The sequence below is a fragment of the Schistocerca nitens genome, chromosome 3, assembly GCF_023898315.1.
Source record: "Schistocerca nitens isolate TAMUIC-IGC-003100 chromosome 3, iqSchNite1.1, whole genome shotgun sequence".
NCBI classification, from domain to species: Eukaryota; Metazoa; Arthropoda; class Insecta; order Orthoptera; family Acrididae; genus Schistocerca; species Schistocerca nitens.
Window position 1 is genome coordinate 711,197,820 of NC_064616.1, and position 15,298 is coordinate 711,213,117.

Here is a 15,298-nt window from a genome sequence, read left to right on the forward strand (position 1 = left end):
TCGATTTTTCGAATGAAGAAAGTAGTATGTATACTCCATGCGACGACAGAAGATCCTAGACAGCTAGCGGAGTTATTGCCAGATTTCAACTGCCAAGTGCAAATGGCTGCCTCAACACTAAGACACAGTTGCCTGACATTGCGGTGATACTGAGATGATGTCACGAAAATGTAAACAAAATCACGTCGTGTGATTGGCAGTGGTAGACGTGCAAAGCTGCTACGCAGAATCCACTTTAACTGCCAGTAGCCGGCCTGTGTGTCCGAGCGGTTCTAGGTGCTACAGTCTGGAACCGCGCGACCGCTACGGTCGCAGGTTCGAATCCTGCCTCGGGCATGGATGTGTGTGATGTCCTTAGGTTAGTTAGCTTTAACTAGTTATAAGTTCTAGGGGACTGATGACTAGACCACGGATTTTTAGGTCGTAAAAAAGTGTGTTTTAGGCACCTAAAATAGGCTCCTTCAGTAGTTCATTTAGGCTATATAAAACCTAAAATAGGCTCTAATAAAAATGATGCAGAGAAAATAAAAATAAATTAAAATACACAGTGTCGACAGTATGAACATATCAGTCATTAAAACAAGGATAATGAATATTTACACAGTTGCACAGCACAGCAAACTACAACATTAATGCTGAACTTACCTCCAAATATTTTGAGTTCCTGCAAGAAAAAGATCTCCGTAAAAAGGGTGTGGCAATGGTTTAATTAATACATTCGTAGTTTCACATATTCTGACCATAGTTGGCTTCACAATAAATAACCAAAATCTTTTCTAGGTTTTCTAGTGAAAAACTGTGACGCTTGTCAGTCAGAATCAATTTATAACCTGAAAAAGAACGTTCTACATCAGCAGATATGGTAGCACCGTACTTCATTTTCGGCACATGTTGGACAGGAATGCTACAGTCAGGAATGCTGGATTTTCCACTAAGTATGTCGGCAGTTGCGCACAACTCTTTCAGGCCAGTGTTCTGCAAAACCGTTTGCATTTTTGCCCGTACTTTTTCCCCTACTTCACCTGGCGCTTCATTAATTTTCATTTTGACTTCTTCAAGCAATGAAATACTGTCGTAGATAGGTCTCCCTGAGCCTTGTAATTCTACATCTACATCTATACTCCGCGAGCCACCTTACGGTGTGTGGCGGAGGGTACTTATTGTACCACTATCTGATCCCCCCTTCCCTGTTCCATTCACGAATTGTGCGTGGGAAGAACGACTGCTTGTAAGTCTCCGTATTTGCTCTAATTTCTCGGATCTTTTCGTTGTGATCATTACGCGAGATATATGTGGGCGGTAGTAATATGTTGCCCATCTCTTCCCGGAATGTGCTCTCTCGTAATTTCGATAATAAACCTCTCCGTATTGCGTAACGCCTTTCTTGAAGTGTCCGCCACTGGAGCTTGTTCAGCATCTCCGTAACGCTCTCGCGCTGACTAAATGTCCCCATGACGAATCGCGCTGCTTTTCGCTGGATCATGTCTATCTCTTCTATTAATCCAACCTGGTAAGGGTCCCATACTGATGAGCAATACTCAAGAATCGGACGAACAAGCGTTTTGTAAGCTACTTCTTTCGTCGATGAGTCACATTTTCTTAGAATTCTTCCTATGAATCTCAACCTGGCGCCTGCTTTTCCCACTATTTGTTTTATGTGATCATTCCACTTCAGATCGCTCCGGATAGTAACTCCTAAGTATTTTACGGTCGTTACCGCTTCCAATGATTTACCACCTATGGCATAATCGTACTGGAATGGATTTCTGCCCCTATGTATGCGCATTATATTACATTTATCTACGTTTAGGGAAAGCTGCCAGCTGTCGCACCATTCATTAATCCTCTGCAGGTCTTCCTGGAATACGTACGAGTCTTCTGATGTTGCTACTTTCTTGTAGACAACCGTGTCATCTGCAAATAGCCTCACGGAGCTACCGATGTTGTCAACTAAGTCATTTATGTATATTGTAAACAATAAAGGTCCTATCACGCTTCCTTGCGGTACTCCCGAAATTACCTCTACATCTGCAGATTTTGAACCGTTAAGAATGACATGTTGTGTTCTTTCTTCTAGGAAATCCTGAATCCAATCACAAACCTGGTCCGATATTCCGTAAGCTCGTATTTTTTTCACTAAACGTAAGTGCGGAACCGTATCAAATGCCTTCCTGAAGTCCAGGAATACGGCATCAATCTGCTCGCCAGTGTCTACGGCACTGTGAATTTCTTGGACAAATAGGGCGAGCTGAGTTTCACATGATCTCTGTTTGCGGAATCCATGTTGGTTATGATGAAGGAGATTTGTATTATCTAAGAACGTCATAATACGAGAACATAAAACATGTTCCATTATTCTACAACAGATTGACGTAAGCGAAATAGGCCTATAATTATTCGCATCTGATTTATGACCCTTCTTGAAAATGGGAACGACCTGCGCTTTCTTCCAGTCGCTAGGTACTTTACGTTCTTCCAGAGATCTACGATAAATTGCTGATAGAAAGGGGGCAAGTTCTTTAGCATAATCACTGTAGAATCTTACGGGTATCTCGTCTGGTCCGGATGCTTTTCCGCTACTAAGTGATAGCAGTTGTTTTTCAATTCCGATATCGTTTATTTCAATATTTTCCATTTTGGCGTCCGTGCGACGGCTGAAGTCAGGGACCGTGTTACGATTTTCCGCAGTGAAACAGTTTCGGAACACTGAATTCAGTATTTCTGCCTTTCTTCGGTCGTCCTCTGTTTCGGTGCCATCATGGTCAACGAGTGACTGAATAGGGGATTTAGATCCGCTTACCGATTTTACATATGACCAAAACTTTTTAGGGTTCTTGTTTAGATTGTTTGCCAATGTTTTATGTTCGAATTCGTTGAATGCTTCTCTCATTGCTCTCTTTACGCTCTTTTTCGCTTCGTTCAGCTTTTCCTTATCAGCTATGATTCGACTACTCTTAAACCTATGATGAAGCTTTCTTTGTTTCCGTAGTACCTTTCGTACATGATTGTTATACCACGGTGGATCTTTCCCCTCGCTTTGGACCTTAGTCGGTACGAACTTATCTAAGGCGTACTGGACGATGTTTCTGAATTTTTTCCATTTTTGTTCCACATCCTCTTCCTCAGAAATGAACGATTGATGGTGGTCACTCAGATATTCTGCGATTTGTGCCCTATCACTCTTGTTAAGCAAATATATTTTCCTTTCTTTCTTGGCATTTCTTATTACACTTGTAGTCATTGATGCAACCACTGACTTATGATCACTGATACCCTCTTCTACATTCACGGAGTCGAAAAGTTCCGGTCTATTTGTTGCTATGAGGTCTAAAACGTTAGCTTCACGAGTTGGTTCTCTAACTATCTGCTCGAAGTAATTCTCGGACAAGGCAGTCAGGATAATGTCACAAGAGTCTCTGTCCCTGGCTCCAGTTCTGATTGTGTGACTATCCCATTCTATACCTGGTAGATTGAAGTCTCCCCCTATTACAATAGTATGATCACGAAACTTCTTCACGACGTTCTGCAGGTTCTCTCTGAGGCGCTCAACAACTACGGTTGCTGATGCAGGTGGTCTATAGAAGCATCCGACTATCATATCTGACCCACCTTTGATACTTAACTTAACCCAGATTATTTCACATTCGCATTCGCTAATAACTTCACTGGATATTATTGAATTCTTTACTGCTATAAATACTCCTCCACCATTGGCGTTTATCCTATCCTTGCGGTATATATTCCATTCTGTGTCTAGGATTTCGTTACTGTTCACTTCCGGTTTTAACCAACTTTCCGTTCCTAATACTATATGCGCACTATTTCCTTCAATAAGCGATACTAATTCAGGAACCTTGCCCTGGATACTCCTGCAGTTTACCAATATTACGTTAACTTTTCCTGTTTTTGGTCTCTGAGGACGGACGTTCTTTATCAACGATGCTGATGTTCTCTCTGGTAAGCCGTCAGGTATTTTATCGTTTCGCCCAAGGGGGGGTCCCTCTAACCTAAAAAACCCCCGTGTGCACGCCACACGTACTCTGCTACCCTAGTAGCTGCTTCCGGTGTGTAGTGCACGCCTGACCTGTCTAGGGGGGCCCTACAGTTCTCCACCCAATAACGGAGGTCGATGAATTTGCAACCATTATAGTCGCAGAGTCGTCTGAGCCTCTGGTTTAGACCCTCCACACGGCTCCAAACCAGAGGACCGCGATCGACTCTGGGCACTATGCTGCAGATATTAAGCTCAGCTTGCACTCCGCGTGCGATGCTGGTTGTCTTCACCAAATCAGCCAGCCGCCGGAAGGAACCAAGGATGGCCTCAGAACCCAAGCGGCAGGCGTCATTCGTTCCGACATGTGCTACTATCTGCAGCCGGTCACACCCAGTGCGTTCAATAGCTGCCGGAAGGGCCTCCTCCACATTACGGACGAGACCCCCCGGCAAGCACACCGAGTGCACACTGGCATTCTTCCCCGACCTACCCGCTATTTTCCTGAGGGGCTCCATAACCCGCCTAACGTTGGAGCTCCCTATAAGTAATAGGCCCGCCCTCTGTGACTGTCGGGACCTTGCCGGAGAATCGGCCACTGGCCCAACAGGCGAGGCATCCTGTGGTGGCTCGGAAACGATGTCATCACCACTAGGAAGCACCCCGTACCTGTTGGAAAGGGGTAAGGCAGCTGCCACGCGGCCAGATCCCACCTTCGCCTTTCGGCCAGGCACGCGCGAGCCCACCACTGTCCGCCATTCACCCTGGAGTGATGGCTGACCGGTAAGATGCTCACTGCCGGAAGACGCAGCGACATCAGGGGTTCCATGTGATTCCAAGGCCACCGAAGTAGGCATAGGTCTCACCACAGTTGCCCCAACGCCACTACGAGCCGACGCCTGCGCCTCGAGCTCGATGAGCCTAACAGACAAAGCCTCCACCTGCCCCCGAAGAGTGGCCAATTCTCCTTGCGTCCGCTCACAACAACCACAGTCCCTACACATGACTATGTTTACCCTACTCTATACGGTGACAAATTCCCAAGATAATCTTCTGATGAGCTACCTGATAATCAAGAAACACTCACTGAAATACGAGACGCGAAAACTACGCTAGGTTTTCCCAGAAAAACTATTTAAAAGCTAAGCGCAGCAAATAAGTACAAAATAAATTTCTCTCCTAACGATCAAGAACTGTTAGTTTCTATGCAGAGCAGATAAACACAATTAGAATCCCTTCCTTAGTGGAAGGTCGTAAACAAAATGCAAAATAAACGCTTTATACAAACAGTACTCGCTGCTGCTGGTGCTCTCGCTCTGGCTGTCACAAGACAATTATTCTTGCCATAAATGTGTAGTGGGCCCTAATGTAAGATAAGTCCCGTTTTAAAGACGAATCTTTGAGTAACTCCATTGCTGCAGTTACGGATGCAGCATCCTCCGGTATATTTTCAACCACCTTCTGGACAGCTGAGAGATGCGTACTATAGTACCCTGCTGCTATCAGCGTGTGACAACAGGCTGTGGCGGCAATGGGACATCTGGAAGTTGTTCTTTGAATGCCTGTATTCTTGATGGTGCCTTAACAAAAATTTTCTTCACCATAGATATTACTTTATTTACTTTAGGAAATTGTAGCCTTATTTGCTTTGCTATGCGGTTGATCCCATGCACTACACAAGTTACGTGCAGCATCAATGGGTAGAATACTTCTAGTAGTTGAAACGCAGCAGCATAGTGACTGCCAGAAGCACCTTTTTCTCATCCACTCCGTTTGGGTATAGCACCTTAAGCCCATTGTTCACAAACTGTGCTATTGTTTGTTGGTTAGCTTTTGCAAGCTGTTGTGAGTAAATCAAATGAGCCCTGGATGGAGCATCTGAATCTAGCTTGCCAGTTATCAGGTTTGCAATGTAACGGCCAAGACTGTCAGTAGTTTCATCCACAGAAATCCATATACAAGATTCTCCAACATCTTCTCGGATTCTGTGCAATGCAGCATTGTAAGCTGAATCCACATAATTCTTACGTAAAGTTGACTCTGCAGGAATAGACTGATGGCAGTACTTCTCAAGAAAACCTCTGAAAATAGGGTTTTCTAGTTTCCGAAAGGGGATGTTTGCTGCCACAAGTGCATGACACAAATCACTTCAGAAATTGTTTTTTTTTCGGAGGATTCACCAGATTTATTGATTAAAAGAGTTTGCTTCAATTTTGACTTTCGTTGAACATTAGCTTTATGTGCGATTCCATCTGCATGGCCGGCCGCGGTGGCCGTGGGGTTCTGGCGCTGCAGTCCGGAACCGCGGGACTGCTACGGTCGCAGGTTCGAATCCTGCCTCGGGCATGGGTGTGTGTGATGTCCTTAGGTTAGTTAGGTTTAAGTAGTTCTAAGTTCTAGGGGACTTATGACCTAAGATGTTGAGTCCCATAGTGCTCAAAGCCATTTTGAACCATCTGCATGCTGAGTTAAGTGAGATTTCTTAACACTCGAAACCTAATACTAGAGAAAAGGGAAATGCAGTTTAGAATCGCATATAAAGAGTATTTCGTATTACTAATGGATAGCGATAAAAAAGAATCCTAAGTGACAGGAAAATAGGAAGTCTAAGAAAAACATCAACTAACCTCCTTGTTGCATGCTTGGCAGAAAATGATTTTCCCATCTGTTGTATAATGCGGAAAATCTTGCAGCCACTGCCTTATATGAGTAGACTTTGAACTAGCTGTTTTCGGCATGGCGTAGTATTCTCACACAGAAACTAGAATTTATTTTGTACTTAGAACGTCAGTAACACTTAACACGTCGGTCGCTACACAATGTACTGATTTGTTTTCTCTGGGAAAAAGTGAACGATGACCTGTTTTTTTTTCTGTGGTGCATGGGAGGAAACAGAGTAGTTTGATAGGACTGCCTGTAGACAGCAGCGAGAAAATGCGCGAAGGGCAGTAATTTAGCTGTAGAGGGCGTCTACGATTAACATTGTGATTTTTTAATCCGTGCTCAGCTTAAGGCCTATGAAACCGTTTCTTTGCAAAAATACACAGCTGGCCAGAATCATACGAACAAAATATTTTGAAATATAACATTTAGTACTCCCACGTTCGATTCTAATGTGTAACTCAAATCTTTGACGGGTTCCCATTCGCTCACCGAAGTTAAGCACTGTCGCGCTCGGCGCGTACTTGGATGGATGACCATTCACCCGTGCCGAGTGCTGTTGGTAGTAAGGCAAGAAAAGGAATTGTAAACAGTCTCTAATGGCCTTCGACGAGACGAAAAGCCCTAAGTTTACTTCCTTTTTCTAGTCTTTGAAAACACAAGAACTCTATGTCAGATTAACGAAATAGGTACTTTTCAGGATTTTGATGTCGAAATAGGCAAAATTAGGCCTCAACGTCGAAATACGCAATTTTAGGTCCTATATAACTAACGGTATTCAGTTTAGTTAGTCATGAAATGCACAAGTACCAACTTATATGCAAATTGGAAAAAAATGGTTCAAATGGCTCTGAGCACTATGGGACTTAACATCTGAGGTCATCAGTCCCCTAGAACTTAGAACTACTTAAAGCTAACTAACCTAAGGACAAGACACACATCCATGCCCGAGGCAGGATTCGAACCTGGGACCGTAGCGGTCGCGCGGTTCCAGACTGAAGCGCCTAGAACCGCTCGGTCACACCGGCCGGCTGCAAATTGGAGCTAAGGAAAAAAAATAGGTTCTAACCTAAAGATTCGTGATCTATTTTTTACATATGAATAATAAAACACCTATAAAGAGTATTTGGTATTAACAGGGATAGCTACATAAAAAAATAAAAAAAGACCGAAGTGTTAGGCAAATACGAAGCATGAGCGCGTATCAACTAGCCACCTTGCTGCACGCTGGGCAGAAAATGTTTTTTTCCATCTGTCGTATAGTGTGGAAAAACGTGGAGCCACTGTCTTACATGATGAAATAGGCACTTTTTAGGATATTAAAGCCGAAATAGGCAAAAATAGGCACTAACGTCGAAATAGGCTTTTTTATGTCCTATAGAATTAACGCTATTAAGTGTAAATAGTGATGAAACGCATAAGTACAAATTTTTATGCAAATAGGAACTCAGGAACAAAATAGGTTTTTACCTAAAATCCGCGGTCTACTGATGCCCTCAGAAGGCCCATAGTACAAAGAGCCATTTGAACCATTTTGAACTGCCAGTAATTTTCCTATAGGCCGTTCGCCAAGAGATACCCGACATGCGCAGACTTATTTCATCTGTGAATGCCAATAGTATTCAAGGCACGCACTGAATAATGCTCAGTTCTGTGATCATTGAAACCTCATTAGAGTCAGCCTTGCATTTGTAACGCCTCAGTTTAGGAAGATACGTGGCAACTTCAGTATGCACTGTTAAAATATTCACCATGATTCTCTGCAATCCGGCGTATAGCGTATTTATTTTTCGAAAGACATCCATAGGGTACGTCAGTTTGGAGACACACACGTTATCAGATCTTTTGGCTCCGCCGAAGAGCGAAAAACTGGCTGGTGAAACATAGAACTAAAAGCGAGTCGATAACGCGATCAAAATAGTGGATGCGCCAAGCCGAAGAAGTGGCCCGTTACAGTAAGTTGTGGTCTACGCTAAATGCCCGCGTTCTTCAGATAACGTAATTCATGCGTTCCACAGGCTGCGACCTGCCCACTCATCATACCACAGCCAGATTCTCGTTTGAAAGTCCTCGATAATAAATATTAGAACCTAAACAAGTAGCGATAATTGACGAATCTTTGAAGTAAATTTGTGTACTTATTGAACTAGATATAACTGACCCCCTCCTCCTCCTCCTCCTCCTCCTCCTCCTCCTGCTGCTGCTCCTCCTCCTCCAACAGAGTGTAACTACCCATCGGTTGGAAACGACTGCTCTATATTTAGTAGGATGAATCACGACACTTCGACGTTGGAACATCGGAACTCGCAGTTATTTCACTGTCAGTGGGTCGTGTAAGTGCAGCGGATGCCGGCCCTGTCCAGCAAGGAAATGAATCATGCTGAAAATGCGGCTGACTAGGTTCACCCACAAACGCCCCCTGATGTTGTAAGTTCACCTCCCTCTTCCTCCCTCGCCCAGTCTCGCGCAAGTAACTCGCTCGTCAGTTCTGTAGTTGACTTCACAAGTGTTCGGTAGTTGGGCTCTGTCGAGGTGGCTTCCCCTTAACGATTGAGTCGTCGCATGTTTCTGTGTAACCAGTAATGGCAGCGATGCGAAACCGAAAGCTCCCAGAGGAAGACTCCCCTGTATTCGGTGTAAGGTCGCCCCGTCCCCCAAGGAACAAAGTTCGTGGCCCCGAAGTAGCTGTGCGAAACCGAAGGCTCCTAGAGGAAGACTCTCCTGTATTCGGTGTAAGGTCGCCCCGTCCCCCAAGGAACAAAGTCCGTGGCCGCGAAGTAGCTGTGCGAAACCGAAGGCTCCTAGAGGAAGACTCTCCTGTATTCGGTGTAAGGTCGCCCCGTCCCCCAAGGAACAAAGTCCGTGGCCGCGAAGTAGCTGTGCGAAACCGAAGGCTTCCAGAGGCAGATTCCCATGTATTCGGTGTAAGGTCGTCCCGTTCCTCGCGGAACAAGGTTCGCGGCTCCGAAGCCAGCAGTAGGAGAATCCATAGCGTCATGGTAAGTTCTGGCGACATGCAGTTTGACCTCTTCAGAAGGAATGTAATAACACGACGCCTTAAAGTAAATACTGTGTCAACGAAAAATTTAATTACAAGAATGTATGCTTCCCTCGAACGAATTTGTAATAGTAAAATGCCTACATCTCTTAACAATTGGTAGTTTTGCATGGTATGGTAGTTTCGAAAGCACTGTGGTAGATGTAAGGCCACTTTATACTCCGTGCATTCCCACACCGTTTAGCTTCGTATTTTGTTGTTTATGCAAGACCTTGTTTTTTTCCTTTTTAGGCGTCGGATCGGAATGTTTCGGGAAACGGGCCCAGTATTGCGCTTAGAATCAAAGAGGTGTTTCAGCCACTGAAGGTTTTCCACGCTTTCCGTAGACCGGTAATTCGACATTTTTATTTTTCACTATACTTAGAAAAACAGTCCAGATAGCACAAATCACATTTATTGGTGACTGGTTTCAGTCCAAAGGCGGGCCACCTTCAGATCGTACTCCAAAGTTGATGTGTCGAGACGGATCCACGGAGCAGGAACTGCAGAAGCCTCCAGATGCTGTCAACTGCGTAATGGTAAGAACTAAACCACGATTATAAGTGACAAATGTTTGTCACATGAGTTTGATTCGCGATGTTTATATTTGGCCCGACTGTTCCCGCGAGTGTGACTCGTGATGTTCACGTTTGACTCGCATTCCTTATCACGAGTCAGACTCGTAAAAGCATTGCGAATGGTTAACTTCTGCATTGCTAACGTCACTTTCTCTATTTGTAGACATAGCAGTGTGCCGAAAAACCTGATCGCAGCTTTATATCCAAGGATGTCCTATTGTAACTGATTACCTTTTTTTTTTGCTGGCGATTCACAGTCATAGAAAACTTTTAAAAAGGTATCGTTGGTGCCTTTGGTTTTTATAGTTAATCCATATGTAAGTAAGTACGTAGTCTGATTTTTACGTGTTGATATGAAACTATTCCGCTTGAAAATGGGCAACGACTGTAACAGCAATTGTGAACTTCGTACATAAAATAACGTTAAAATTTGGGCAATTATGTCTTTTAAAAGCCTTTAATAATTACTTTGCGCAAAGTGAGCTGGCTACGTATGCTGATCAGCCTATGTTGAAATCGGCTTTCGGTCAGCGTGACCCAAAATTTTTGGCAGTTTCCGTTAACCAACTACAAGGAGCTGTTAAGGTGTTCTGCGGATCTAGACCACGACAGATTCCGCCCCTTACTTTTGAAGCCGAGAAACGCTTAAAATGAAGCACCGTGGATTTTTATCTTGTGTATCATCAAAAGAAATAACTCTTGCAGAGATAGGTGTATATAAAGTGTATTCCCTCCCACCGGAGGTTCGAGTCCTCCCTCGGGCATGGGTGTGTGTGTGTTGTTCTTAGCATAAGTTAGTGTAAGTAGTGTGTAAGTGTAGGGACCGATGACCTCAGCAGTTTGGTTCCTTAAAAATGGAAAAAATAAAAAATAAATATAATGTGTTTTAAAATGTACCTGCCGACCGGATCGCAAAATAAATTTATTACTGATAAGTCGAGTTATGTGGCTGAAGGAATCAGTGATGTGTTTTATTATTTAACGAACAGAAAAGTCTAGATCACGTTTTATTAACTGTTACTTCCAGTTTCGGCCGAATTACGCTATCTTCGGATTTAACACTAAAATACAGAGCTGTTGCCACCACCGTGGTCAGCTTATCTACGTAAGCCATCGATTCGGTTGATTACAAGTCCCAGAAAGCGACATTTCATTTTTATTTTTTATTACAATCATGATTATGTCTTCCGGGCCAGTCTGTCCCAGATCCTGTGATACGGTTGTTTGTTTTTTGTCTGCCGTACTAAGTTCAAACAACGCATCTCTATCCCTCGCTGCAGCGTTTTAAATGGCGCTTACATTAAAAGTTAGTTTTCTGCCAACTGTCAAAAGTGGCAATACACGACGATTGTAAACTTTTTTTGAAACAAATCGGGAAATTGGGTTTGAAAAATCTATTTAGTATACTCTTTTGTTTATTTTTGTTTTTATACAGTCATAATTGTCACCAGTAATAAATACTGTAAACAACTAAACACATCGAACAAAAAATTAGCCACCTCCAAGAGACGATATACTAACATCACGAGGACACCACTAGTCCTGATAATAGGCTTTAGTTCGCCGTGGAAAAACGTCCACAAATTGCTTCAAGTATGCCGTATCGAACAGAAGCCGCTCATTAATTCTTATATCTCGTAGAGCTGCCAAATTTCTGGAACACTGGTTGCTGAGTTTTGACCGCTGTTCCAAATGATCTGATGGTTTTTGTGGGATTAAAATCTGGTAAATTAAAGGGCCGGTTGTGACAATACGAGCCCCAGCTTCCACTGTTTCACGCTGTATTCGTGTGGTGTAATCGCCCTTCGTATCTGGCGGATGTGATGTCAGGCAGTGGGTGGAAACGACTCTGACAGCAAGGAGCAGCCTCTCTGTTGTTGGTGTGCATAAGAGGGCAACCAGTTTGTATTGTGTTAGACCAGCCAGTGTGTTTTGATAAATGTGTTCTGTAAAGATCGAACTTTTATTTAGCCTCTCATGACAAATATGTTAGTTGTTGCATAATATGAGGCCCTAACTTAGGTTTTGCAGTCAAAGTGCGGTAGGGTACAGAGTATTCTTCAAACCAGGAGCGTTTTATCTACATGTACATGATTACTCTACAATTCCCAATTAAGTGTCTGGCAGAGGGTTCATCAAACCAGCTTCAAGCTGTTTCTCTACCGTTCCATTCTTGAACAGCGCGTAGGGAAAACGAACACGTAAATCTTTCTGTGCGGTCTCTGGTTTCTCTTATTTTATTATTCCTCGCTAATTACTCCTATTATTCTTATCATTCCTCCCTACGTAGGTGGATGCCAACAAAATACTTCCATACTCAGAGGGGAAAGTTGGTATCTGAAATTTCACGAGAATACCCTGTCGCAACGAAAAACCGCTTTGTTTAATGATTGCCACTCCAATTCACGCATCATATCCGTGGTGCGCGCGTTCCCATGTTTCGCGATAGTACAAAACGAACTGTGCTTTGAATTTTTTCGATGTCCTCGGTCGATTCTGTATGACGCGAATTCCCCACCGTACAGCAATACTCCAGAAGAGGATTTACAAGCGTAGTGTAGCCAGTCTCTTTACTGTTGCGTTTTCTTATTGTCCTGCCAATAAATCGTAGTCTTTGGTTTGCTTTACCCACAACATTATCTGTGTGATCGTTCCAGCTCAAGTTATACGCAATTGTAATCTCTAAGTATTTAGTTTAGTATTCAGCCTGTAGATTTGTGTGATTTATTGTGTAACCGAAATTTGCCGGATTAGTTTTGATATTGATGTGGATGACTTCACACATTTCATGATTTAAAGTCAGTTGCGACTTTTCACCCCATACAGATATCTTGTGGAAATCAGTTTACAGTTTGTTTTGATCATCTACAAACAGGCTAAGAGTGCTGCTCACATTGTCTTCTAAATCGTTTATGTAGGTCAGGAACAGCAGAGAGCCTGTAACACTTCCTTGGGAAACGCCAGATAGTACTTCGGTTTTGCTCGTTGACATTCCGTCAGTTACTACGAACTGTGACCTTTATGACAGGTAATCACGAATCCAGACGCACAACTGAGACGACAGTCAATAGGCACGAAATTCCATTAGAAGTTGCTTGTGTGGCACGGTGTCAAGAGTCTTCTGGAACTCTAAAAATACGGAATCAATTTGACAGCTGTGCAAGATGAAAAACAGTCACAGTTGCGGGAAAAATGAAAAAGAAGAAATCGTAGAAACACTGACAGATCGGCCGTTTTCTGTTTCAACAGACAGTAGTAACAAAGGCGAGTCTAATTTATATCCGATAGTTGTTAGAGTTTAAAATAAGATGACCTAGAAATTGAAATCACCTTATTATCTCTCGCTAACTTTAAAGGAGATTCCACTTCCATCAACAGAAGAACACTGCTTCTTAACACACTGGAGGAGTATATTATTCCACTCAGAACGGTTTACCTCTTAATTGTGGTAATGCGTGTTCAATGGTTGACGGTGTGTTGATAAGCATACCAACCTAAAACCGATTACCTTGGCTACGCCACATGTATACGGTATGGAATCAACGTTTTGGTAGCTGTAGTGTTTTCAGTCGCCGTGGTATTGCTTTGTGACGTCGTAGGGAAATACTCATATCAGTTGTACAGGAATTATACTGAAAATGGGTCCCGGATTTTGATCGTTCGTATCTCCCAATTTTAAAAACTGAATTTCCCGAAGTTTGGTTTTTTGAAAGTTGGCAAGTTTGCGCCTTGTTTCATGGCTGCGAATAGTACACATTCAGCCGGCAAAAGTGGCCGAGCGATTCTAGGCGCTACAGTCTGGAACCGCGCGACCGCTACGGTCGCAGGTTCGAATCCTGCTTCGGGCATGGATGTGTGTGATGTCCTTAGGTTAGTTCGGTTTAAGTAGCTCTAAGTTATAGGGGACTGATGACCTTAGAAGTTAAGTCCCATCGTGAATATAAAAGAAAGCACACATTCATTCCCCCCACCCCTCAACTCGTCGTGATCCATTATTAGGATTTTGTACGTTTTGCCGATGTGGCATTTGTATATCACATGATGGAGAAAACGATGTTACAAATATGTGGAAACGAAGCAGCACCAGGAAAATGTTAAGTGTGTGAATAACAGTAAAAGCTGGAATTCGATGTCAAAACTGAAATTTTGCTCTTTAAAAAGGGTGGCTAATATCTTTTTCCGGTGAACTTATATATATGATTAGAAATATGCCTCGGGTCTACGACCATTTTCAAGGAATGTAGGTACTGAAGTCAGAGCCAACGTGCAGCTTCTTGTACTCCGCGAAGGAAACGCTGAAATTTGATTTAAAGGAAACAGAACTGGAAACTGGGGTTAGAGGCGAGTATTCGGTACCGTCCTTAAACACTTGTTCCCTTTGTAACAACTTGTAGGTGTGAAAGGAGGTTCTAGACTATGATAGAAATGAAAAGAAACGCGAGGAACCGAATAAACTTGGAACAATAGTTACCACGGCACAGGGCGATACTAAACATCTTCTTCTTCATGTGCCGTCTCCTCTAAGAAGGTTGGCTGTCATCATAAACATAATGTATCAAAAATAGATTGAAATAATCTGGTACTGCATGGCTTACTTCCTTGTTTCATAAAAATCTAGAAAAGACTATTTTTGTTTGTTTGGTGTTACCTAAATTGTGTGCCTTCCATCTCTTTACAAATAGTAATATCAGCTTTTCTAATCTAAAATTTAGTTCGATGCTAAACTTGATTGGTGTATTCGCTGATGTCTTACCTTGTCAAGGGCAATAATCTTATAAAGACGGGGAACCACTGGAATAAGCTAAAGCGTGCATAACCGGAAAATGTGTAAGATATTTCCATCGTGTTCGTGACGGTTGATTTTATTCGTCGCCAAAATGGACGAGTCAATAGGAATAAATTTACTGCCCAAAGATATGGTAATTCTCGATAACCGCTCCGTTATCCGTCATTTATGTGGTAGTAGGCAGTCACGGACTTGGTCGTCGCTATTCAGACTGCTGGCTACGTAAGTTTTAACTGGCAAACTCC

The 15,298-nt window shown here is 43.1% G+C and overlaps 1 protein-coding gene across 10 annotated transcripts in view; it reads left to right on the forward strand.

The window, feature by feature from the left end:
• LOC126248683 (F-box/LRR-repeat protein 2) overlaps positions 1-15,298 on the forward strand; it is a 295,973-nt gene that overhangs the window by 114,837 nt on the left and 165,838 nt on the right. For 2 of the 10 annotated variants that reach the window (XM_049949951.1, XM_049949950.1), the window contains 2 exons: positions 9,942-10,040; positions 10,124-10,228. The exons of 5 other annotated variants lie outside the window; for them this stretch is intronic. In XM_049949951.1, the coding sequence (XP_049805908.1) occupies positions 9,942-10,040; positions 10,124-10,228 (204 nt within the window). Of the gene's footprint in view, positions 1-9,575; positions 9,652-9,941; positions 10,041-10,123; positions 10,229-15,298 lie in introns of those variants that run through there. 3 more of the 10 variants (XM_049949953.1, XM_049949955.1, XM_049949952.1) reach the window with 2 other exon arrangements.